General features: G+C 33.5%; 2 protein-coding genes across 2 annotated transcripts; one reads left to right on the top strand and one right to left on the bottom strand.

Moving 5' to 3' along the window:
* Window positions 1-10,340: 10,340 nt before the first annotated feature.
* LOC111630779 lies at window positions 10,341-11,877 on the bottom strand. The gene is made up of 2 exons (XM_023374926.1): window positions 11,642-11,877; window positions 10,341-11,488 (listed from the first exon to the last, which is right to left on the bottom strand). Exons 1-2 carry the CDS (start codon window positions 11,809-11,811, stop codon window positions 10,435-10,437), a joined length of 1,224 nt encoding a protein of 407 aa, XP_023230694.1. The 5' UTR covers window positions 11,812-11,877; the 3' UTR covers window positions 10,341-10,434.
* A 2,116-nt stretch (window positions 11,878-13,993) lies between these two features.
* On the top strand, window positions 13,994-15,427 carry LOC111630756. The gene is made up of 2 exons (XM_023374903.1): window positions 13,994-14,219; window positions 14,374-15,427. Exons 1-2 carry the CDS (start codon window positions 14,050-14,052, stop codon window positions 15,425-15,427), a joined length of 1,224 nt encoding a protein of 407 aa, XP_023230671.1. The 5' UTR covers window positions 13,994-14,049.
* Window positions 15,428-27,645: the final 12,218 nt, after the last annotated feature.

Genomic DNA, 27,645 nt, shown 5'->3' with positions numbered 1-27,645 from the left:
AAAAAAAACTCTAATATTACCTTTTTGACAATAATATTGCACTCACGCCTTTCAAGAAACACAAGAATTGCTAAAATTGCTAGTTAACAGCTTACCAGTCTGACTGATTGTGTGACAGAAGCAAACACAAACAAGCACAGACGCGGCGCGTTCGTATTGCATGTTTGAACAAGTCGCCGACAAGTGAGTAACTCGTCACAAAAAATTGTTTCGGTTTAGTATGTACTACCATTTTATTATAATTAATTTTATAACAATATATTGATGGGAGAAAGTCGATAAAATAAATTCAATTTTAAAAATACTTGGCGGGCCGCATAAAAATGTTTAACGGGGCGCAAGCGGCCCGCGGCCCGCGTGTTGCTCATCCCTGTGATAGACGATTGTCTTAATTATAATACAAAGTTCGAAGTCACAAATCAATATTGTAACAAAATCTGTATTAAATACAGTAATTTTAACTTTCCCGCGATTTTTGATGTTCGATATATAATTATAGAAATCAGTTTCTACAAATTATACATATGTCATAACTAAAAACATTTGTGAAAATATAGGAAACGCATTGACAAATAATAACGAATTATTCAATTTAATAAAAGTATAGAATATAACTGTGCAAATTTCATATGGAATATAATGTGCATATAAACTATTGAGTGGAAATACCAATGTAATGTTTTAACAATTCGATTGGATTTTGGCTTAACGAAAATTAACACGTTGTCTATCATGTCACCCATATATGTGTGACGCAGCCTTTTAATCCTACGCTTCGTCACCCAAACTTGTTGATGGCTTAAAAAAATAATATTTTTCACGGAAATGTCTTTGCAGGTTCTGAAATGTCACCATCCTCCATTTGATTTCATATAGAATGCTAAATAAATTTTATTCGCATAATTATATAGAGTATTTTTAATAATAATCAGTCTATACTGTAAACTCGATGTATGTAACAATGTACTAATAACGAAACAATACTCTAAATTCAATAGTAAGTTTCTTTATATTACTTCACTTACAAATTTAAAATTAATTTATTATACATGGATTGGATTACGGTGCATTGCAACGATCAAAAGCAGATCATTCTCTCAAAATCCGTTTTATGTGAACACAGCAATATTATAAAAGCGATGCTACGTCCTTATTCAAACAAAACGTCAGTGTTTCTGTACTTACCATACTCCTCGGATATTTTACAACAAATTAAAGAGTGAGTTTCTCTAATTATCTATTTAATACTTACGTTGACATATTCTAATTTGCATTAATAATGTTTAATAACCTTGACTCGGAGCTGCCGACATCTTGAAATTTATTAAATTTTAATAAATTTCAAGATGTCGGCAGCTCCAAGTCAAAAGTGTTGTGGTTTCTCGCAATTCTCGTTTGATGGAAGAATTGGAGCAAGGTGAAAAAGGACTTGGTAATGGAATTAGTTGGGAATTAAAAGATGACAGTCATATGTCATTATCACGTTGAACTGGAATGATAATAGGTCTACCTCGAACATCATATGAAAATACAATATATAGTTTATGGATTGTTTGTGGTCCGCATTATCCTGATGAACACGAGCATCAGGATGATTGTTAAATTTATTTTTAAAAAAAATAATAAATAAATGGAGCCAATAAAACTAATGAAGTAATGATAATTTCCATCAGTTTTAAATAAACAATTAATATAGTAATTCTACTTGTAGTTCCGTTTTAATCGCATTGACTGTTTATAGATATCTGGAAGAAGGACGAGAAACCATAAAATCGATGGCGAATGCGATGCACATATTCTGCATAAGCAAACGAGTAGATTTACATTATTTAAATAAAGTATGTCGAGAATTCATGACCGATCCGTCAAGACTTAAGGACGTGTGTTATGTACAGTAGATCCCCCTATAAGACGGTAGATACGTTCCGTTCTTTATGAATCAATTTTGTAGGAATCATAGTTTACGGACTACGGCTGTTTGAAAGGTTTTCTTTCATAAAATTAATCGATTCTAGACTAATTCGACTCAACATTTCCAAAATACGTATATTTTTTTTAAAATAATCCGTATAAACTACGTTATAAACAAAAAATTGTAGGATTACTTACCGAGTGTGTACCCTTTGACTACGCTCGTTGCTAAAGCTTGGTTTCGTCGCGGAACAGCGCATCAAATTGCGGCCGCGATTTCTGATATTATTTTTCTGCGAAAACTTCGTTGACCTTTGGAGACATCATTAATATAAATAATTTTTATGGCCGTTAAATAAGAAATGTTTCTTTCACAAGAAATGTATAAAATTACAGTACTAAACAGACGATAGGTCGCCTAACTCGCCGTAGCGTGACGCTAGACGGCGAAAAATATATATTTAATTATAATAAAGTTACAATAAATTAAGTTAATATATAATTATATATACAGTACCTAATTTATATATAATTAATATATAATTATATGTACAGTACCTAATTTATATATAATTTATATAATACTGTCCAGACGATAGAAATCTCTCCGTAGCGTGGCGCTACGGACGGCGGGTAAGTAGTTCGGCTGCCAATGACGTTTTACGTATTATAGGAGTTATTTTTACCGTTGTTTACGGATAATGCCACAATTTTTATAGGAATCATAACTATAGGAAACGGTTTTATAGGGGGATCTACTGTATATGAATTTGCATGTCAACAGGATGATTGCAGAGTAGAATATTTCTGCTGGAATATATTAAGTTCGCAATGGCATGAAATTTTCTCATCGGACGAATGGCTGAACTGTGAAGCAACAACCATGGAAAGACTTGTTCGCAGGCCAATAAATCCACTTATTGAGGAACCAGATATTTTCGCAGTTGTTTTAAAATGGGCCAAGAAAAGAGTTAATAATGAAAAATCTCTTAGGAATGTCATGGAACCATTCCTTCCGTACATACGATTTTTGTCAATGCCAGAATGGTTTCTGGAATCTCTGGTATTCGTTGAACCGATTTTAACAAACGTAGAGATAGATGCAATAAGATGTTACATGCAAAATAAAGATTTCGACGAGACATGGTTTATTCCAGACAGTATTTGTGCCATTAAATGCCCAAGAAAGCACGAATTGCTCTCTTCCTGGTTGTGTTATGTAAATCGAAGTGCATACTTTATTAACGCAGTAAGGAGAATGAATACAAATATTCGATTCATATGCGAAATAGTTGCTAAGGAAGATAGTTTTATTAAAAAAATTGCGTCTTCCTATAACACATTGCAGGGAAGAAGGAATTAATGTAATCTTGAATTTTTCTGCTAACTTGAAGTTACGGACGAAATATAGTTCCAGAACAGCGTGTAATACGAACGGATATATTTCATTGACTTGTCCTCTACGGATTCTGAAGTTCACATTTTATCGATTGATTGTTAGAATTGTAGATACATACATCAATGCAGAAAATGACATAACAATCAGTCTCTCGGAAAATTACTACAATCCGTTCGAAGGAATTCAAAGTTTTGAATATTTGCACTCTGGATTGAAATTGAATGATAAATATGAGTACATCTGCTTTGATGTCGTACCCGAATTTTGACTCAAGATACTGAAATCCGTTTTCGTTTTTATTACATAATGCTAATTTCGTAATATCTAAAAATTATATATTTTAATTTCGAATAATTAAACTTAATTTTTACTATTGAAGTTTCTTTAATTATTTAGGTTTTAATTTTTGGATGTATCGCTCTATGGTCACAAACAAAACCTTTTCTTTCCAGACAAGGACCGTTGTAGTTTCGACCAATTCAGAGCGAAGTGATGAGGGATGGGGCGCGACACATCCGGATCGGATCAACAGCGAAAAATGTACGAGCTGATTCACACGTATTTGATACCGAATTCTTCAGACCAATAGTTTGGCAACCTCTTCAGCTGTCGTTTTCGTTCATAAGCGTATTAAAATTAGGACCTCTTTTTCTCCCCTGACAGTTACTATAGCAACAAAACTAAATACCTTCAATAACTGAGGACACTCATAAAATTTCTGAACGATTAATATTAGATATCCTACAGACGAAATTTCGTTATTTTGATACTTATTTCTGATCACAACTGACTACACTCAAAGCTTTTAAAATGCAATGAAAATGAAATTCTTAAAAGCACTTTCGGCCAAATTACACTCTTCCAGTGTTAGGCAATGGAAATACATTAAATTTTATTTGAATATTTACAATTGCAGTATTTTCGAAGCAAAGGGGAAATTTAAATTATTGATATTTTAATACAACTTGTATATTTTAAAATAAATATTTTCTAGACTAAAACAAGTAAATATACTCTTTCCATCCGACTTCGAGAGATTTACACGCAGACAAATGAATAACGATAAAATACTAAACTTTTATTCTCAACAATTCTGTGACCGTAGGGTTGATGTCTCTTTGACACCACGTCAGGAGACCTGAATCTGACACCACCGAGTTTCGCAGGACTCGGAAATCGCGACGTTACGTCACGCGAGCGGTAGCGGGTGAGCGATTGGATTCGGAGTAGAGTGAGGAGAGAGACGAAGAAGTGACTCACTCGGATTCCATATTTTCTAACAAATAACAATTTTAATAAGAACTAAAGACAATACAGAGATATCGGGCATATTATCGGGCTTAATTATACTAGGCCGTTGAGAGAGAGAGTTTACAAACGAATCGCGGGTTGATAAATACCTTTCTTCTAGGTCGCAGATCTGTAGTATGATGACACTGTTGACGCCGATAGAATGTTCGCTCAAAATAGTTCTGGGTCTTGTCCGTTAATTAATAGGAGCACTACGATATGACGGCACGGAATTGGGGATGATATCTTTAAAAAGGCACGATCTTTGTCACAGGTTAAATTCTGGATTCTTGGTCACGGTATTAATCCTTGAAAACGACTTTGGTGGACGGACTTTGGAAGACGACTGACCTCGGGTGTTTTTTTCGTTTTCTCTTGTTGAATAAACAAGAGAAAACCCTCTTGGGTTTTTTCCATGAGGTCAGATGGTTGTTGTTAATGGTCTGGCGTCCAATATGGGCACTCTATCGAAAGTTCCGGGTGACACATCGCTGACTAGCTGGATCCTCCTCACAAGGAACCAACTTTGTGGAAAATAAAATTTTATGGCTTTTAGCCTAATGCTCGATTTTATATGATGAAATGTTTTAATAATAAAAATTTAAAATAACACTTTATTATGGGTCTGTTCGTCCCTCACAATTCCATTATCAGTAGATTCACAAAATCCAAGTCGGATAAAGTTTATTGAACCCCTCAAACGGTAAAGCCGATTTGGCATACGGTACAAACTACTCTTATAGAACACCCCTATTGGGTGGGAGACAAATCCCCAAGCCCAGGTGCCAAGCAAGTAGCTACAAGCACAAAAAATCGCAACATCACCTTGCCCGAATACCAGGCTATGTTGGCCAAAGTTTAGCAATGCCTCGACCCGTACCACCGGTCTGACATCGGGTACAACTACCCCTGTACAATACCCTAGCCAGTGCGCGACAAGTCCCCCAGCCCAGGTGCCAAGCAGATATCGACCATTCACAAAAATAGCCATCATCGCTTGGCCCGAAGACCTGGCTAGGCCATTGATGAGCCTTACAATAAAGCCTGATCAGTGGATACAATTAACTGCCGATTGATGTTCATTTAATGTATGGTAATCTCTTCCCAACATGCATCTACATTCATTCCCTATTCAAATTTATTACATTTGCATATGTTATAATACAAAAATGTTCTACAATTCTTTTTTAAAACAATTTTTAACTTTATATAATATTTTAATATTATTTCTATCCATTTTACCGTCATATTGATTACAATGTAAATACCACGGAGATTCCTGCCTTTTTAACATAATTTCGGCTTCATGTTCTTTCAACCGCACTTTCAATTTCCTTCTGGTTTCTCCAATATAATATTTTGGGCATGGACATATACACGACAATCCATAAATGACACCACTAGCTTCAAGTTGTTCATTAAATATATTTTAATCTTCACTATTTATAACATTAATTATATTCATCATATATTATTTATCATCATTCATGCGTCTTTACTCTGGAAAAAAGTTATTTCAAAACGAGTAAAAGTTATTGTGGCTTGTTTACATTTGAATATATTTAATTTAAAAAATATTTTCTCGATCTCAAATTAGTAGTGTCTCGCCCCTATATGTCATAGTTTTCCTAATAATGACATAATCATGCCTGTCATGTATGTAACTATCGAAAGAATTTTTCAATTGAAATCACATTACTCCCGTTTTAGACCGTTTGTATATAGTTAATCCGGGCCACCCAATCTTTTCACATCTGGTCTCGAATTTCATCTATCTAACACCGTTCTCGAGATCAAGGAAGGACTTTAGTAATCTACTCGTAACGATTATATATTTCTCTTGTGTCATTCTTCTCCTGTTAATCGAACCATCTCAGGAACGAAGATGTGTTATAATATTTATATGAATTTATAGAACTGTATAATATAACGACTACCATTCGCTAGTTCCACATGATTCGCTTGTGAACTCATCGAGATTGCGTTCTAGTATGGAGGGAGTGCACGTGACGTCACCCGACTCCGCTTACGAAGCGCGCTCCATATTGGTTGCTGTTGGTTTGGTTGTCGACCTCCATGTGATTTATATGTTTGTAAACTTTACTGTTTGTTTTAATATTTGTTTTCTTTGTTATTTTAGTTTTAAGTTTATCTTATTATTACTTTATGATATTCTGTCAATCTTAAGTATACTATATATTCACTTATTGTAAAATTTTTCCTGGTAATGCTCTACAGCGGGGCCAGGAAATGTACAGTACATATGGATACAAGAAAGAAAGGCAGCAGGGAGCTGCAGAAAATTTGCACAATGTAAAGTGGTCCTGTTGATGTGTAAACAAAATAAAAAGAATAAGGAACATGTGTGAAGGTGATTAAATACAATATATGGTCGTGAATTATAGACAGAGAGTATATGGCAGCGATAAGCACCTTTGATACAGAGAACACCTGGAGAGTTGCTTGAGAAATTATAGTCCAGTGTAGAGAGAACTTTTCTAGTCTCTGGTAGCAAGAGGAGCAATTGCCTCATGTCTTTTAATGAGTTAAAAGACATGAGGCAATTGCTCCTCTTGAGAGCAGGAAGAAGATTGTCCAGCCACGCAATTGCAATGCTCAGTTATCACCTCTTCATTTTTCTTAGCTAAAACCCACACTACTGAAGCTGGCTGCCGTAGATTTTGTGAGTGATTAATTAACCTGTGTACAAAAACAATGTAAGAAACTGTGCTATTTACTTCTAATAATATATTTAAACAATAATAGGTTATTAAATCACACTTCTAGCCCACAACATAAATTAAGATTAAACTAATTAGCCTAATAAACCTCCAATTTATTATAGCCACATTTATCAAATCAGGGACTGATTAGAGCAAAATAGACTAAACTTTTACAAAAAAATAGCCTTTAATTAACCACAATCAAATTTTTAGTAGAATGCATTTCAAGCATCTCTGTATGGATGTATTAGGCTTGACTTGGGTGTTTGTGCCTGAAATATGCTGATGAGAAGCTTGAAATGCATTCTACTAAAAATTTGATTGTGGTTAATTAAAGGCTATTTTTTTGTAAAAATTTAGTCTATTCTGCTCCAGTCAGTCCCTGATATGATAAATATGGCAAATAACAAATAGGAGGGTTTATTTAGGCTAATTAATTTAATCTTAATAATAGGTTGTTAGACTCGCACAACACAAAACCATGGGGACAAAATAAAAAATTTGATGGTAATTATAAATACAACTTAATCAACTTAAAATGTGACTAAATATAAAATTAAATTCGTCTTTATATAACTCAGTTTATGTTATGAGAAATGGAAAATCTGAAATGAAGATACGTACCTTTCCTACAAGCAAAATTAAATCATTACGAACGGATCTTGACAAAATTTCTCGATGAATAAATCCGCTTGTCAAATAATTATGAGCATGGAGTGATTTGTATGCCTTCATCTGATCTAGTGTGACAGCGTTAATTGTTAAAACTAAATAATTTACTATGTCTCCATGTTCTATAGTGGTCCACGTGCTTAAATCGTTAGATGAAAAATCCGTTGGTTTCATTTCGTATGGATCCCATCCAATAAAAGAAATTTTTTCTTTATATTCTATCAAATCATTATCTTTTAAATCGGCTGCATAGCCAGGTAAGATGCCTTTCTTCCACGTTGACATAATAAGCGAACGAGCGAGCAAACGTCAAATAAGCAACCAATATGGCGGACGATTGTTTTGGTGGGCGGGACGATGACGTTATATCACGTGACTGCACCCCCTCTATTTGACAATCGTTTTCCAGGGATTGGTATAATGTTTAAGTCTATTTATTTTATTTTCGATTTCAATGGGAAAAGTCTTGCGACATTCATGTTTATGTCGCAAGACTTTTCCTCTGATATCTATCCCCAAATAAACAAAAACAACAATTACATAAATTAAAATTAGATTATATTATACATTAAATACAATAAACATTAAAACAAAAAAGTATAAAAGTTCTTCGAAAGAATTTGTTTTCGAATAACTGCTATTCTTTGATGTGTTTGTTTAACGCTTCTGACACAGTAATTAACGATGGTACTCTACATTGTTCCAAAACACTTTTTTTCCTAATTTGAAAATAATTCGTTACGTGAGGCTCTGGACAGGTCCTAACCTCACTGAAATTCGCGTTAAAAACATTTATTTTTAAGGACAAAATTATCTTGTTTTTTTAAGAAAAAAAAGAAGTTAGAAATAATTTTTCTTGATGAAAACGAACTTTTAAGAACATTTAAACAATACAACAATGGAAAAACGAAGATCAACTATCTCCGGATGGGAATCGAATTAAAATTCGTTTTTGACCTGTCAAGCGCCCCCGAAAGGTTTCAAATTGTCACCAGGTGACGAGGAGAGACCGATCGAAAAGTGAAATCGGAGGAAAACGGATAAAACCTGAGAAATCAATAACGTGACGGCTTCTTCTCCCGAAAGTTCCAAGTGGCAGATGTATTGTGGTGTGTGTGTCTCGTGCCCATCTTCGTCTCCATCTCCCGACCTCGGATTGACATCTTTTCATCAACGGAAGTCGACCCATCGTCCCGGAGTTGTTGAGACGTCGATGGAATTGGTCATTCGCAAACCAGGGACACCCCTTCGAAATAGAACTATCTTGGAAAGGAGAGGAAGACCCAGAGGCCGCTGCCGACGTAGAACTTCCAAGATCGCGGAAATCTTGTAAGCTTCTTTGGTGTCAAATAAACGGTTTCTTGTAACCGTAGACAATGCAGTAACTAGGCAGGTGCAATACGTGCACCCGCATAGGGCCACTTGGAAGGGGGGGCCAAAATGCATGTATTTGTTTTATTATTTTCCCAAACCCAATTAATTAAGGGCCTAAATGCAAATTCTTGCACAGGGCACAAAAATGGCTAGTTACGGTACTGACCGTAGAGTGCCGATCGCCCACATATGACCGATCGCGACCGCTCGACCCTCTTGACATTTTTGCACCCTGTCGGCAACCTTACAGTTACACATAATTCATAACTCATAACTCGTGCTTCGTAAGTCTAAACTATATTTATATTTATATATATTTTAACAATACTTACAAATACATATATCCACTAAATAAATATTAAGGTACTTTAATAATTATAAAATGATATGTTTAAATTTTAAATTAAGTAATCGTGTGATCTAATAGCAGAGAAAAACAAGAAATCGATTGCCCAGGAGTCAACTCCCGATTTTAACTGTAAGCCGGCAATCATCTGTAGTAAAAGTTAACCAAATCCGTTAATGTTATACGATTTTGTGAATGTCAATTTCTTGCAAACTCTACATTTAAAGTTTACTTGAACTTTAACTGCGATTAGAAAACATTGCATTCCATTATTGCTCTAATTAGATACGCTGGAAAACATCGCCGCCACAGAATTATATTGAACAAAATATTTAATAAAATATCAATAATTTAAACGTCCAGTTTCCATTTTTCTTTTCATTAGAAAATACATTAAATTTCACTTTATATGAACTAATTACTGCTACCAAAAGTGAAAAAAAATCTTTAATTTGAGCCGGGAGTATATTCCCTGAACACCAAGCCGGCCGGCTTACATATTGATGGGCTTGGCCGAACTTATAATAGACCAGGAAATAAAGTTTACTTTGTGTCTATAAGGTGGATAAAGCAATAAATACAAATAAAATAATTTTGAATAATTAAAGAAATTTCAATAGTGAAAACTAAATTTAATTATTTGAAATTCGAATATATAATTTGTGTTTAAAAATTTAGCATTATATAATAAAAACGAAATCGAATTTCAGTATCCGTCTTCAAAATTCGGGTACGACATCAAAGCAGATGTACTCCAATTTATCATTCAATTTCAATCCAGATTGCAAATATTCAAAACTTTGAATTCCTTCAAACGGACTGTAGTAATTTTCCAAGAGACTGATTCTTATGTCATTTTCTGCAGTGATGTGTTTCTTTACAATTCTAACAATCAATCGATAAAATTTAAACTTTAAGATCCGTAGAGGACAGGTCAATGAAATATATCCGTTCGTATTACATGCTTTTTTGAGATAGTGTTCCAAAATTTCAATCAAGTTAACAGAAAAATTCAAGGTTACAGTTATTCCTTCTTCCCTGCAATGTGTTATAGGAAGACGCAATTCGTTGATAAAACAATCTTCCTTAACAACTATTTCGCATATAAATCGAATATTTGTGTTCATTTTTCTTATCACGTTTATATAATATGCACTTCGATTTACATAAGACAACCAGGAAGACAGCAATTCGTGCTTTCTTGGGCATTTAATGGCACAAATACTGTCCGGAATAAACCATGTCTCCTCGAAATCGTTATTTTGCATGTAACATCTTATTGCATCTCTTTCTACGTTTGTTAAAATCGGTTCAACGAATACCAGAGATTCCAGAAACCATTCTGGCATTGACAAAAATCGTATGTACGGAAGGAATGGTTCCATGACATTCCTAAGAGATTTTTCATTATTAACTCTTTTCTTGGCCCATTTTAAAACAACTTCGAAAATATCTGCTTCCTCAATAAATGGATTTATTGGCCTGCGAACAAGTCTTTCCATGGTTGTTGCTTCACAGTTCAGCCATTCGTCCGATGAGAAAATTTCATGCCATTGCAAACTTAATATATTCCAGCAGAAATATTCTACTCTGCAATCATCCAGTTGACATGCAAATTCATATACATAACACACGTCCCTAAGTCTTGACGGATCGGTCATAAATTCTCGACATACTTTATTTAACGTACGCAGGCCTAATCGTTTGCTTACGCATAATATGTCCATCGCATTAGCCATTGATTTTATGTTTTCTCGTCCTTCTTCCAGATATCTATAAACAGAAAATGCGATTAAAACGGAACTATAATTAGAACGACTGTATATGATTAAAAATTGATGGTAATTACCGTTAAAGCAAAAACATTATTGATGAAAATTAGAATATGTCAACGTAAGTATGTAAAAGATAATTAGAGAAACTCACTCTTTAATTTGTTGTAAAATATCCGGAGAGTATGTTAAGTAAAGAAGCACTGAGGTTTTGTTTAAATATGGACGTAGCAGCGATTTTATTCTGTCGCTATGTTCACATAAAACGAATTTTGCGACATTGATCTGCTTTTGATCGTTGCAATGTACTGTAATGCGATCCATGTATAATAAGTAAATTTTAAATTTGTAAGTGAAATAATATAAAGAAATTTATTATTGAATTTAGAGTATTGTTTCGTTATTAATACATTGTTACATATATCGAGTTTAAAGCAAGTAAGTTTTCATTATTTTATTTTTAATTTTAGCTCATATCGTCGCTAGCGATTAAAAATGAAATTTTAATACTTAAAATACATTTACAGATGTCTTTTCGAACAAACAAATACGAATGGACCCTACACCATCACTGACGAGCAATTAACTGGTTGCCCTGGAAGTCAGCTTCTTACAGAAACACAGTATCCCTATTGTGACCGTAGGGTCAAATGCTTGAACAAAAGTCAAGTTGGTTGAAAAAAGATGCAAGTGCTCAGAAGATTAAAACTACAACAATCAGTAAAAAATTACTTACACACATCATAAACTGTTCAACAACAAAAAAGATGTTTGATAAACTGTATTTATTGTTCAGCAGAGACACTGAAAAAGAGAAGTGCCAGCTCATGCAGCAATTCTTCTCATATACTTATGAAAGAAGAACTAAAATCTTGCTTTTAGATTAAAATCTGTAATTCAGCAAATGGATGATCATATGATAATTTCAAAAATTTTATCAACGTTGCCAGACCAATTCAAATACTTTGAAACAGCCTGGGAATAAACTCCATCTGAAGAAAGAACCCTGACAAATTTAACAGCAAAACTGATGGCAGAAGAAAAGAAATTAAAACATAATGAAATTTTAGATGCTGTTGCCTTCAAATCAGCAGAAAAAAGATGCTTTAAATACAGGATACAGGAGACCTGAATCTGACACTACCGAGTCTCACAGGACAAGGAAATCGCGACGTTACGTCACGCGAGTTTTTCATTTTTAAAAGTAATTTAATAAGTTCTGCAATCTCCAAAATTATAATATTCATAATGCTGTGTAGAATATATATTAAAATCATCTCTGAATTACGTAGAAATTTTCACAAATAGAAAAACTTATAAAAGCTTACAAAAAAATGCCTTTAAACTGAGTTGAAAATTTAAAAAAATAAACTTAGATCAAACTTCTAACTTACAAAGTAATTTTCGTTATTTAAATAAAACATAATACAAAATATTATTGTAGATTTTTATAAGATTTTGAAAATCAAAGATGGTCAATACTCCGATCACACAACCTGGTTATTATTTTAATAATGAAAAGTCCCGCTGCTGTAAATGCCCTTTCCAATTCAATGGATTTGGGAAGAATCGTCTTTAATGCTTTTAGGAAAACACAAATGTTACGTGTTTTTGTACTCGTAGCATCGAACATTGCTACGGGTTCAATGTTGGAGATGCGTTGCAGTACTTCTTTGCTCTCACGTATTCTTCATTTGTCTACCTCGGTTGCTTTGATAGCGGCATTAAGGTTACAGCCAGATAATTCGGCAGTTCGTTTGGAATTAATAATCAAGTTTGTGAAGAAAAATTTCATAGTTGCACACTTCGTTAGTCGTTTGTATCCTTGCACAATTTGCACAATCTGGCGTAATGCAGTTATTGAAACTACTGGGTATAATTAACAGATAAAATTAAGACAGCATCGGCGCAATTATTCAAAATATTACAGGTTCTGACAAGTAAAGAATTTGCAGAATCCTGTCACAAATAAACTACATGTTGATTATTGACAATCTGTGACGTGTCATAACAAGCAAAAATATAAAAAACTAATAAGCATGCTTAAAATTAACAAATACAAATATATTCTAACAGTTTGTGAGTTAATTATATTTTCGATTTGCAAAATTTTCTCAACTTTAACACACACAAAAATTAAACTTCGAAAAAATTTGCGGGATTTTCCGTGATAAAAAGAATTTCCCGGGTTAAAAAACCAGCCGGGATCCCGTTTGAGAAACTCTAATACTTATCCTAGAGTCATGTTGACTGTCATATTACCCATATATGGGTGATGCAGCTTTTTCGTCCTAAGCTTTGTCAGTCGAATTTGTTAATGCCTTTACAGAAAATATCTTTTTCCGAAATGTCTTCCTGATGTTCTGAAATGTCACCATACTCTATTTGGTTAGAACGCTAAATAAATTTTATTGGCATCATTACATTGGGTATTTTAATTACGATCAGCCGATATTTTATACTCCATGCATGTAACAATGTATTAATAACGAAACAATACTCTAAATTCAATAATATTTTTTTATATTACTTATCTTACTAATTTAAAATTTACTTAATATCATGAATCAAATTACAACACGTTGCAAGGACCAACGACAGATCATTCTCTCAAAATCCGTTCTATGTGAACATAGCAATAGAATAAAAATGATGCTACTTCCTTACGCAAACAAAACATCAGTCTTTCTTTATTTGCCGTACTCCTCGGAAATTTTGCAACAAATCAAAAAGTGAGTATATGTAATTATCTTTTAAATACTTACGATGACTTATTCTAATTTACATCAATAATGTTTTCTGCTGTAACGGTAATTACCATCAAATTTAAATCATATACAATCGTTCTAATTATAGTTCCGATTTAATCGCATTGACTGTTTACAGATATCTTAAGGATGGAAAAGGAAACATAAAATCAATGCAAAATGCGATGGACATATTCTGCATAAGCAATCGATTAGGCCTACGTTATTTAAATCAAACATGTCGAGAATTCATGACCATTCCGTCAAGAGTTAAGAACGTGTGTTATGTATATGAATTCGCTTGTAAACAAGATGATGAGACATTAGAATATTTATGCTGGAATATATTAAGTTCGGAATGGCAGGAAATTTTCTCATCGGACGAATGGCTAAACTGTGAAGCAACAACAATGAATAGACTCGTTCGCAGGCCAATAAATCAATTTATTGAGGAAGCAGATGTCTTCTCAATAGTTTTAAAATGGGACAAGAAAAGAATTAATAATAAAAATTCTCTAAGGCAGGTGATGAAACCATTCCTGCAATACATACGATTTCTGACAATGCCAGAATGGTTTCTGGAATCTCAAGTGTTCGTTGAACCTATATTAACGGACGTAGAGAGAGATGCAATAAGATGTTACTTGCAAAATAAAGATTTCGACGAAACGTGGTTTATTCCGGACAGTATTTGTGCCATTAAATGCCCAAGAAAGCACGAATTGCTCTCTTCCTGGTTGTGTTATGTGAATAGAAGTGCATACTTTATTAACAAAGTAAAAATAATGAATACAAATATTCGATTCATATGTGACATAGTTGCGAAGGAAGATTGTTTCATTAACAAATTGCATCTTCCTGTAACACATTGCAATGAAGAAGGTATAAATGTAAATTTGTGTTTTTATCCTAACTTGATCTTCCGGATGAGATTGCGTCTCAATAAAGCATGTAATACGAACGGATATATTTCATTGAGTCGTCCTCTACGGATTCTAAAGTTTACATTTTGCCGATTCCTTGTTAGCATTGTTGAGGTACACGTCAATGCCAAAAATAACATAAGAATCAGTCTTTCGGAAAATTACTATAATCCACTCGAAGAAATTCAAAATTTTAAATATATGCAATCTGGATTGAAATTGCAAGATGAATTTGAGTACATCTGCTTCGATGTCGTACCCGAATTTTGAACACAAATACTGAAATTCGATTTCGTTCTTATTGTATAATGCTAAATTTTTAATGCAAATTATATATTCGAATTTCAAATAAATAAATTTAAATCTCACTTTCGATTTCACTTCAATTATTTGTATTTATTTTATTTTTTTGCTTTATTTACATTGTACAGACGAAGTAAACTTTTCTTTCCAGACCTATTATAAGTTCGGCCAAGCCCATCAATGTGATGGCCGGGTGTTGAGGGACAGAGTGCGACACATTCAGATTAAATCATCAGTAAAAATGTTTGGGATTTCTCATATAAATGGAATCTCGAATCCTTCAGAGTACCCTTGACCTCTTTGCCCTCTGCAGTCTAAAGGTGGATTTACACGAAAACTGTACATTCTTCCGTCTCTCTCCATCTGCAATAGAACCACATATCTTTTAATAAATCACAATACTCCTAAAATTCCGAGTAACTAAAACTATAGATATAAAAGTAACCACGCATCGTCTGTGGGTTGCCATTTTCTGATTATGATTCACTATACTCACAGCTTGTAAAATGCAAACATTTCTTTAACCTTCTAAATACCCAACACAAAATAAAAAACTTCGAGAAAAAGCTATCCACTTAAAGTTTATACAGACTAAAAGCGAATTCTCTGGATTTGCTTAGCATTGCCGCATGCTTAAGAGAAAGTTCTGACTGTCATTATACTTTATATGAAAACAAATATGCCAACAATAATTTATTCTATTCATTCTAACGTGTAAACTCTTTATCATTTGTGTTTGCTTTTAAATTCAAAGCTAGCGGCAGATCGTTTCAAGTCAGTGCGATGCTTGCGGGAACTAGATCGCTTGTTCATATGGAGGTTGTACGCAGCAAACAAGTGCGCGCGCATGACGTCATTCGAAGTATTTAACAAGGCCAGATTGTATCGAAAGCTTGCGATACCCAGGCAGCATACATGTGTTGTGTACAGGAGCGGATTTACATAGAGATAAATAGGGTTTAAGCCCTGGGCTACAAGTGTCAAGGGCCCACAAAATTTGAATTATTATCATAAATTTTTAATACTTTTTCATTATAACATATTTCATATATTTTATGTGTATAACATATTTCATATATTTTATGTGTAGATATAATGTGCTTTATAATAGTCCATACTTTTTTATTCACTCCAAATAACGTTAGGTGCCTATTTTTTGGTGCTAGATATAGGCCTATTATTCTTGTTACAACTTTCAGCATACCCAAAAATTTTGGTCAGGATTCGTCCGCTACAGACATGTTCGGTCCTAACACAAACTTTTGAACTATTTAAATAATAACTTTGATTACAACTCAATAATAAATTCCTGGGTAAATGATTATTGCATATTGTGTATTTACAAAATAAAAAAAGTCACTAATTATTCTTTATAAGATTTCTCGCCTATTTTTATTTTTACTTTTCCTTCCGGTACTGCTGTGCTTAACCACGTGCTTAACCTACTCTACGTGCTTAATCATGTAGAATAGGCTACAGAGGATACAATAAAGTACAATAAGTTAAAAAATCAGAAGCAGAGATAAAAATAAGAAAATAAATGCATTAAAATCAAGGATACACGAGTTATTAAATACGACCTGACAATACATACATAACACTAATCTATAATATAATCGAGACGGGTTGATGATAATAATAATATTAATAAGTGCGGAGCCCAAACGGTTAGGAGTTGGAAGCTGAAATTTGGTACACAGTTAGGGTACGTTAGGAGAACGCACACTAAGAAGGGATTTTTCGAAATTCCTCCCCACGGGGGAGAGGGACAGGATTAAGGCTTAACACTTCCATCAACAATGGAAGTGTTAAGTAACAATGTGAAGTGCTAAGTAACAATGGAAGTTTTAAGTAACAATAAAAGTTTTAAGTAACAATGGAAGTGTCAACAATGGAAATGTTACGTAACAATGGAATTGTTAAGAGAAAGCGACGTGCAATACGCAGATGCAGTTTTTTTCGTTTTTGCGGGAAATCGAACATATTTTTAGACCCATCTAAAAGTTCTCTAATTAGTCTGGAAACAAGGGGACCCAATTCTTGCATTCTGTGAAAACGGGTAAGGTTGACTGTAACGTAATAATCTTTATCTTAGTTATCGTTACTTTTGCCCGAGCAACGCCGGGCCCACCTGCTAGTTGGATATACAGTACGAGTAAAATACAAGAGTTGCATAAATGTTGCATAATTTTTACTATTTTAATGGAAAATAAATAAATAGACATAAACATTATACCACTCCCAGGAAAACGATTGAGAAATAATAGAAAGCAATCGTTATGAGTTCACAAGCGAATGACAGTCCTTATATTATAGAGTTTTATAATTTTGTTATAATTTTCACTTGTACGAAAGGTCCGTGAAGATATTATCTGGATCATCGTTCTCCACCTCAGTAATATCCTCTGCCATTGCTGCTTGTTCCACTACATATGTATTTACAAGATTCAGCATACTTTTCGTCTCCTGGCGCATTACATTTTTTTCGGCATTGTGAAATAATAATCGGGCTTTCTAACTTTTTGGTCATACTTCTTCGGGTTCTGTATGTAAATCAGCATCCCTGTGACCTCTGTAAGACGCCGTTCTCTGATTTTTTTGCGGAGTGACTCGGAAAGGTTGGCACTCAAGATTGTGTCCTGGCTTTTTAGTTTGTCTAAGACAAATTTCAGAGTTGTGTCAGTAGTTATCAAACTCGACTCTCTTCTACAGAAAGCTTCTACAGTCGGTTTAATAAATTTGTTCAATTTGTAAAAATTTCTACGTAATCCAAAAGAAATTTTTTATACATATTTTACACAGCTTTATTAATATTATTATTATGGAAGTTGGAAGATGTATTTAATAGAAATTTTTTATAATATTCATTTGTGACTTTTTGTTATAATTAACACGATCATCTATCATATTTTTAAAATTATTTCTTCATTAGAAATCTTACAATTTACATGAAATTAAATTAACACCTCGACTGTGGTCGACTACCTTGAATGACGATACCCGGAAGTGTAGTGTCGATCACGCGAGATAAGACTCGACTGGCAAAAGTCAAAAGTGATCGTGCAATAATCCATGAAGCGGAAGAAGCTTAGGTAGAAAAAACTTTTCTCTACCGACGTTATCTTCCGATGTCGACTTTTCACCGAATACCATTCTGTCACTTGCAAATGACGTTTCATCTGGCTACGACTTAATTCATCGGACTTGACTTTTCATCCCGCATCGGCTTTTTCTTTTTTAATTGACAGACAGACACTTCGATAGTATCACAGGACTCGTCGTTCCACTTCGCTTACATTAAAGTCACATAGAACAACGAGAGTTTGACGATCGGAAAAGTGAAGAAGAAAACAAGGCAACGTTTTAACGACTATTTTAATCGTCTATAAATGGACAAGGCAACATCTATTATACGGACATTGACACTGTATTTAATTGCACATTAAATTCGTTTATAACACTAGGAAACAAATTAAAATTTCAATCATTAAGCGGCTCAAACATCGTTATTTTATAGGAATTATCACATCAACAAATTAAAACTTGTCTTGCCTTCGGAGAGAAATTACCTTGTTCATTGAATTCGAGAATGACTGTAAAAATGCTTTGTCAGCTAGGTTTAGTTGTTAGTAAGTAGGCAAATGTATATACAGTGAATGATCGGTTAACGTACACCTCACAGAAAAACACAAAATGAAGCGACAAAAAATAATGAATACCAATTGGTCTTCCTTTGTCTCAGACAACAATTCGAAACTTTTCGGAGCGCGAGAGTCGTTAACATCGACGTTTAACACGGTATATATAAATCGGTATAGTATTCTTCCGAACTTTGAAACTTTCCCTTGTAATTCCAGCCTTTTATTTTTCTCACAGAAACAATTCTTTTATAGTATTCGCGAGACTATCGGGCGGGCACTTCCGACAGTCTCGTGAATTTTCCGTCGGTTTTTGTTTTCGAAAGGCGAGAGTATAATAGCAAAGGTTTGGAGTAAGATGTTTACATGGTAAGATGCTTACGAGTGACGTCAAATAAGCAACCAATGAGAAGCGTTTCTTCTCTACCAGGCAACCTTATATTCTAAGACCTTGGTATAAGACTATAGATATCGTACAGACAAAGTTTCCTTATTTTGATATTTATTTATTATCACAACTGACTACACTCAAAGCTTTTAAAATGCAATGAATATGAAATTCTTAAAAGTACTTCCGCCCAAATTACACTCTTCCCACTTTAGGCAATGGAAATGCATTAAATTTTATTTTATTTGCAATTACAATATTTTCGAAGCGTAAATAAAGTAGAAATTTAAATTATTGATATTTTATTAAATATTTTGATCAATATAATTAAAGGCTACCAGGCCCAATAGAACAATACTGGAGTGCAGTGACATTTTTTTCGTTCCAAGTAAAATGTTCATTGGTTTGTAGTAGCATCTGTCATCTATGATATCACAAAGCTTCATATAGAGATGGAGGCCACGTGATGACAAAGTTGAATCACTTGAGCAAAACGTTTCGGGATTGGTACACTCAAAACAACAAGTGGGCACGTGTGTCAATTCCTCTATGTATTGCACGCTGTGAAAAATAAGTAGCCTTATTGTATTTAGCTACTTAAGTACTTTAAATTAGTATTACTAAACAATTAAACATATAATGGCCTTAGTATTTTCTCAGTTACAAACAAAACCGCTTTTGACTGAGACGAGCCTTATGAATTTCTTGTGGGTGAGAAATTTCGATGGTGTCCGGAACTCCATCATTGACTGTTCGATGCTGTTGGATATTAGACAACCTCTTAGCAATCTACTCGATACGATTAATATATTTTCCTGTTTATCAAACCATCTCGGAAGGAAAGATGTGTTATAACAATGTGAATTTATAAAACTCTATAATATAAAAACTATCATTCGCTACTTTTATTTCATTCGTTTGTAAACTCATCACGATTATTTTCTATTATATGTCAATCGTTCCCTTGGGAGTGGTATAATGTTTATGTCTATTTATTTATTATCCATTACAAAAAAAAGTTATGCGACATTTATGTTTTATGTCATGTATTTTGCTCGTATATCCAATTAGTGTTATGTATGTATTGTCAGGTTGTATTTATTAACTCGTGTATCGTTGATTTCAATGCATTTAATTTCTCATTTTTATCTCTGCTTATGATTTTTTAACTTATTGTACTTCATTGTGACCTCTGTAGCCTGCTCTACGCGGTTAAGCACAACAGTACCAGGAGGGAAATAAAAGTAAAAATAAAAATGGGAAGGCAGCCTTGAAAAGAATAATTAGTGATTTTTATTTTGTAAATACGCGATAATCATTTACCCAGGATTTTATTATTGGGTTGTAATCATTAAGTTATTATTTAAATAGTTTAAATGTTTGTGTTAGGAACGAACATGTCTGTATCGGGCGAATCCTGATCAAAGTGTTTGGGCATGCTGAAAGTTGTGACAATAATAATAGGTGTATATCTGGCATCAAACAATAGACACTAAACGTTATTTGGATTCAATAAAAAAGTATGGACTATTGTAAAGCCCATTATATCTACACATAAAATATATGAAATATATTATAATGAAAAAGTATTAAAAATTTATGATAATAATTCAAATTTTGTGGGCCCTTGACAGTGGGGGCTTAGGGCTTAAACCCTATTAATCTCTATATATATTCGCCCCTGTACACAACACATGTACGCTGCCTGGGTACCGCAAGCTTTCGATACAATCTGGTCTTGTTAAATGCTTCGAATGACGCCATACGCACGCACTTGTTTGCTGCGGCCAATCTCCACACGAGCAAGCGATCGAGTTCTCGCAAGCATCGCACTGACTTAAAACAACCAGCCGCTAGCTGTGAATTTAAAAGCAAACACAATTGATAAAGAGTTTACACGTTAGAATGAATAGAATAAATTATTGTTGGCATATTTGTTCTCATATAAAGTATAACGACAGTCTGAACTTTCTCTTAAGCATGCGAGAGTGCTAAGCAAATCCAGAGAATTCGGTTTTAGTCTGTATAAACTATAAGTGGATAGCCTTTTCTCGAAATTTTTTTATTATTTTGAATTGGGTATTTAGAAGGTTAAAGAAATGTTTGCATTTTACAAGCTGTGAGTATAGTGAATCATAATCAAAAAATGGCACCCCACAGACGATGCGTGGTTACTTTTATATCTATAGTTTTAGTTACTCGGAATTTCAGGAGCATTGTGATTTATTAAAAGATATGTGGTTCTATTGCAGATGAAGAGAGACGAGAGGATAGACAATCTTAGTGTGAATCCACCTTTAGAATGCAGAGGGCAAAGAGGTCAAGAGTACTCTGAGGGATTCGAGATTCCATCTAAATGAGATATCCCAAACATTTTTACTGATGATTTGATCTGAATGTATCGCACCCTGTCCCTCAACACTACAGTGATGGGCTTGGCCAAACTTATAATAGGTCTGAAATGAAAAGTTTACTTTGTGTCTATAATGTAACTAAAGCAAAAAATAAAATAAATACAAATAATTGAAGTGAAATCGAAAGTAAGATTTAAATTTAATTATTTGAAATTCGAATATATAATTTGCATTAAAAAATTTAGCATTATATAATAAGAACGAAATCGAAATTCAGTAACTTATCCCTCTTCAAAATTCGGGTACGACATCGAAGCAGATGTACTCAAATTCATCTTGCAATTTCAATCCAGATTGCAAATATTTAAAACTTTGAATTCCTTCGAACGGACTGTAGTAATTTTCCGAGAGACTGATTCTTATGTCATTTTCTGCAACCACGTCTGTCTCTATAATTTTAGCAACCAATCGATAAAGTGTAAACTTTAGAATCCGTAGAGGACCACTCAAAAAAATATATCCGTTCGTATTACATGCTGTTCTATACTGATATTTCGTCCCTAATTCCAAGTTAAGAGAAAAATTCAACATTACAGTTATTCCTTCTTTCCTGCAATGTGTTATAGGAAGATGCAATTCGTTGATAAAACAATCTTCCTTAACAACTATTTCGCATATGAATCGAATATTTGTATTCATTCTTTTTACTGCGTTAATAAAATATGCACTTCGATTTACGTAAGACAACCAGGAAGAAAGCAATTCATGCTTTCTTGGGCATTTAATGGCACAAATACTGTCCGGAATAAACCATGTCTCGTCGAAATCCTTATTTTGCAAATAGCATCTTATTGCATCTCTCTCTACGTCCGTTAAAATCGGTTCAACGAACACTTGAGATTCCAGAAACCATTCTGGCATTGTTAGAAATCGTATGTATTGCAGAAATGGTTTCATAACCTGTCTAAGAGAATTTTCATTATTTACACTTTTCTTGGCCCATTTTAAAACAATCGAGAAGACATCTGCTTCCTCGATGAATCGATTTATTGGCCTGCGAACGAGTCTATCCATGGTTGCTGCTTCACAGTTCAACCATTTGTCCGATGAGAAAATTTCCTGCCATTTCGAACTTAATAGGGGAGATCGGGGCAACTTCGGCATGCGGGGCAAGTTTGTCAAGCGCTTTTTTTAAAAAACAAATTAAAAGGAGACTTTGGTTATAGGTTAGGCAGTTGAGTTTTATTGGTGGCTTGTTGAGTGTAGTGTTTTTATTGTTCTCCAACAAGCGTAGTTGAATTATCAAGCAAATTTTCATTTTCGTTCAATTCCATATAATATTTTTTTTCCATTTATATTGAATTGGCAGGTTTTGTTATAATTCCATGATAACGAAAGTTACTTTTCCTGTTAGAAGGATGTAACTTCAACTTATTCACGTGGCCAGATCGTGGCTTGGCATTCTGTTCTCAGGGTTGTACTTAATGTTTCGAAATCATGACTAGCGGGGTAAGATCGGCAACATAAAGCCACATTAGAAGCAAAGGATAAAAATCAAACAGATGATAAATGAAAACATGTTTGCATTTGTTATTCATGTATATATGTCTTTGAACTTGCATTTCGTTGTAATAATATTAAATGGGTGTTGGATTTGTATTTCTTTGTTTTAATAGTGAATTCCAACTTATACATTGTTAATAACATAATTTTATATACGTGCCTATCTTGCCCCATTACTGTTGCCCCTATACCAGGGGCAACTTTAATAAAAATAATTAAAATAATTACAACTTTACAAAAAGAGAGAAGTTGCCGATCTTGCCCCTATACCCGGGGCAACTTCGTCAATTTCTCTCTTCTTGTAAAGTTGTAATTATTTTAATTATTTTTATTTCCAAACTGATTTTAACCAGTTCTATAGTAAGGTAACATTCCAATAGACAATATGCAAAGCTTTTTTTTCAGTTTACAGCAGTATTTATTACACAAAATTTAATTAAAGCTTAACATGCCGATCTTGCCCCGATCTCCCCTATATTCCAGCATAAATATTCTAATCTCTTATCGTCCTGTTGACATGCAAAATCATATACATAACACACGTTCTTAACTCTTGGCGTATCAGTCATAAAATCTCGACATACTTTTCTTAAATTACTTAGGCCTGATCGATTGCATACGCAGAATATGTCCATTGCATTTTGCATTGAAGTTATGGTTTCTCGTCCTTCTTTCAGATATCTATAAACAGAAAATGAGATTAAAACGAAACTATAATTAGAACTACTGTATATGATTTAAAATTGATTGTAATTACCGTTATATCAGAAAACGTTATTAATGTAAATTATAATATGTCAACGTAAATATTTAAAAGATAATTACAGAAACTCACTTTTTGATTTGTTTCAAAATATCGGAGGAGTACGACGGCAAGTAAAGGAAGACTGATATTGTGTTTTAATAAGGACGTAGCATGAGTTTTATTCTGTCGCTATGTTCACATAGAACGGATTTTGAGAGATTGATCTGTCGTTGGTCTTTGCATCGTACTGTAATTTGATCCATGATATTAAATAAATTTTAAATTTGTAAGATAAATGACAAAAATTATTATTGAATTTAGAGTATTGTTTCGTTATTAATACATTGTTACATGCATGGAGTATAAAGTATCGGCTGATTGTAATTAAAATACCCAATGTAATGATGCCAATAAAATTTATTTACCATTCTAACCAAATAGAGTATGGCGACATTTCAGAACCTCAGGAAGACATTTCCGTAAAAGATATTTGCTTTAAATGCATTAACAAATTTGACTGACAAAGCTTAGGGTAAAAAAGCTGCATCACCCATTTATGAGTAATATGACAGTCAACGTTTCTCCAGGATAAGTTTTAGGATTCCTGTGTTTTTTTGACCCGGGAAATTGTTTTCATCCCGCAAATTATTTCGAAGTTTACTTTTTGTGTGTGTTAAAGTTGAGGAAATTTTGCAAATAGAAAATATAATTAACTCATAAACTGTCAGAATACATTTGTATTTATTAATTTTAAGCACGCTTATTAGTTTTTTAAATTTTTGCTTGTTGTGACATCTCACAGATTGTCAATAAATAACATGTAGGTTATGTGAGGGTCGAAACGGGTGAGAGAGTTTATAGACAATATAATAGGTTCAAAAATAAACTAAAAATTTTAGAGAAAATAATATTTCGAACTTCATCGAGATTTACACAAAACGAAGGAAACAGCAAAATTTGAAAGGAAGTTGATTTCCTTTCCCAGGCGAACTGTTGATGAGTTTATAATTTTGAACACGGTGCAGAAGAACCAATAAAAGGGCTCTTTTCGCGCCACTCGAGGCAGCAGTCCGTTAGAGGAAGGTCTTGCCATATGTACAATACAATACCTAAGAAGCAGTCCATAAAGAAGAGACAATTGTCATACTAAGGAAATACGTAAGAAATTTAGACATACGGTATAAGGCAGTCCAATAAAAAAGTAAAGCCATACGAAGAAACCAGTTATTAATAAGAAACGAGCTCCACGAACTCTTATAAGAATAGAAGAGAATGTGGTATTATGGAACACTGCGGGTATTATGGAACCACTCCATTTCGAACTGATAATAAAGACGAACTGTAGCGGAATGTGGCTGAACTGAACTAGGCAGACATCCATAGCGAGGGGAAAACCTGTTTTACTTCAGTTAAACAGTTGTCCGTATTTAATCAGCAAATTTGTTTTTTTCAAAATTCGCAAGTTTTGAATGCTAAGTGAATTTAATTATTTTTAAAATATAAATCGTGTAGTTATAGGTTCACTGGTGCATGTATTCCGTTCCAAAGACTTAGGGGTACATATTAATCTGTGTGATGTTCATGTTTTTAAATTTTGGTCTCGACAGACATAAGTTAATTCGAGATGGCGATGCGTGAAATATGGACCCCATTGATGTTTTAACAGTAATATGGAACGCAACTCCTTCGAACTCTCTCTTTGCAAGCAGACATTCGTACAGAGCAATTTGTGAAAAAGACACTAGGTAGAAAGCCAATTCTTCCTGAGAATATCGAAAAAGAGCTGCTGGAATATATATTGTTGATGAAGGTCATATTTTTCTATTATAAAAGCGTTTTTGCGATAAAATACATTGGAGTAAATAATTTTGTAATTATTTAACATTTTTTGTTCTTTCCTATTTGATTTTGGCTACATTAAAGCATTTTTTGAAAATATACAGTAAGGTTCCATATTACCACCCGATTTTCTCTAAGCCTACTTTCTGACTTTTTGTACAAAAGCCTTCAAAAACCACACTTATAGTTACACTAACGAAAAATCCAATTAGGAACATTTAGTTTAATAGTTACCAGTACTTTTCGCACAAAAAATGTGGGTGTAGTTATGATACCTTGTTTACAATTCACTAAAATGTAATTGGGGTTCCATAATACCACCTTCCCCTCTATTAAATACAGGATTAAGTAAGAAAGATAATCCTTGAAGAAGAAAGCATACAAGGGAAAAGATGTTAACGATTTACAGGTGAAGGTAATATTAGAAATAGATTGATGTAAACTCTCTCTCGAAAACGCTCTTGTAGAATAAGCATAGGTTTAGTTTTAGTATTAGAGTATTAGATTGTTGTATGAATTTATCTATTTACTTTTATTAAATATTTGTTTATTTGTTAAGAAATGTCTCTGCCGTCTTTTAGATCAACCATCATCTTGCATGCATCTTACGCGTGTTAATCCGCGTGTTATAAATTTGATTAACTGGTGTCAAAGGAATCCTGACGTAGATCTAGACTTCACAGTCCAGATCGTTCTTAAACATAATTTGCCGCCCTTCTATAAAAAAGTTAGTGAGCCGATCTCACGATCGTGTGTCTGTAAGTGATATAGGTATCAACCCTATACCCTCGGTTCTCACACTTATTTGTGACAGGATTCTGTGAATACTTTACTTGTTAGAACCTGTAGTACTGTATTTTGAATAATTGTGCCGATGCTGTTTTAATTTTAACTATGCCCAGTAGCTTCAATAACTGCATTATACCAGGTTGTGCAAATTGGGCAAGAATACAAACGACTACGAAGTGTGCAAGTATGAATATTTTCTTCATAAACCTGATTATTAAAGCCAAACGAACTGCCGAATTATCGAACTATAAACTTGATACCGCCATTATTAAAGCAAATAAAGTAGACAAATCAAGAATACTTGAATGGCAAAAAAGTACTGCACGCATCTCTAAAACGAACTTGAAATCTTCCAGACTACGGGTGAAAAAACACATAACATTCGTCTTATCTTAAACACATTTAAGACAATTCCATCCGTATCAATTGAATTGGAAAGGACATTTTCAGCAGCGGGACTTTTCATTATTAAAATAATAACCAGATTGAGTGATCGGAGGGAGTATTGACCATCTTTGATTTTCAAAATATTATAAAAATATACAATAATAATTTGTAGTATGTTTTATTTAAATAACGAAAATTACCTTCTAAGTTAGAAGTTTGATCTAAGTTCATTTCTTCTTTAAATTTTCAACTTAACTCAAAGGTATTTTGTTTGTAAGCAGTTTCCAACAAACTTTTATAAGTTTTTTCTATTTGTGAAAATTTCTACGTAATTCAGAGGTGATTTTAATATATATTATACACAGCATTATGAATATTATGATTTTGGAGGTCGCAGAACGTATTAAATTACTTTTAAAAATTAAAAATGATTTCAAGATATTTTTTATATTTTAAAAATAATTAATTCTATCCCGGGATTT

Source organism: Centruroides sculpturatus, unplaced genomic scaffold, assembly GCF_000671375.1.
Source record: "Centruroides sculpturatus isolate CEXI.00-Female unplaced genomic scaffold, Cexi_2.0 scaffold638, whole genome shotgun sequence".
NCBI classification, from domain to species: Eukaryota; Metazoa; Arthropoda; class Arachnida; order Scorpiones; family Buthidae; genus Centruroides; species Centruroides sculpturatus.
Note: the sequence above shows the minus strand (reverse complement) of the source record. Positions and strands in the feature narration are given on the sequence as shown.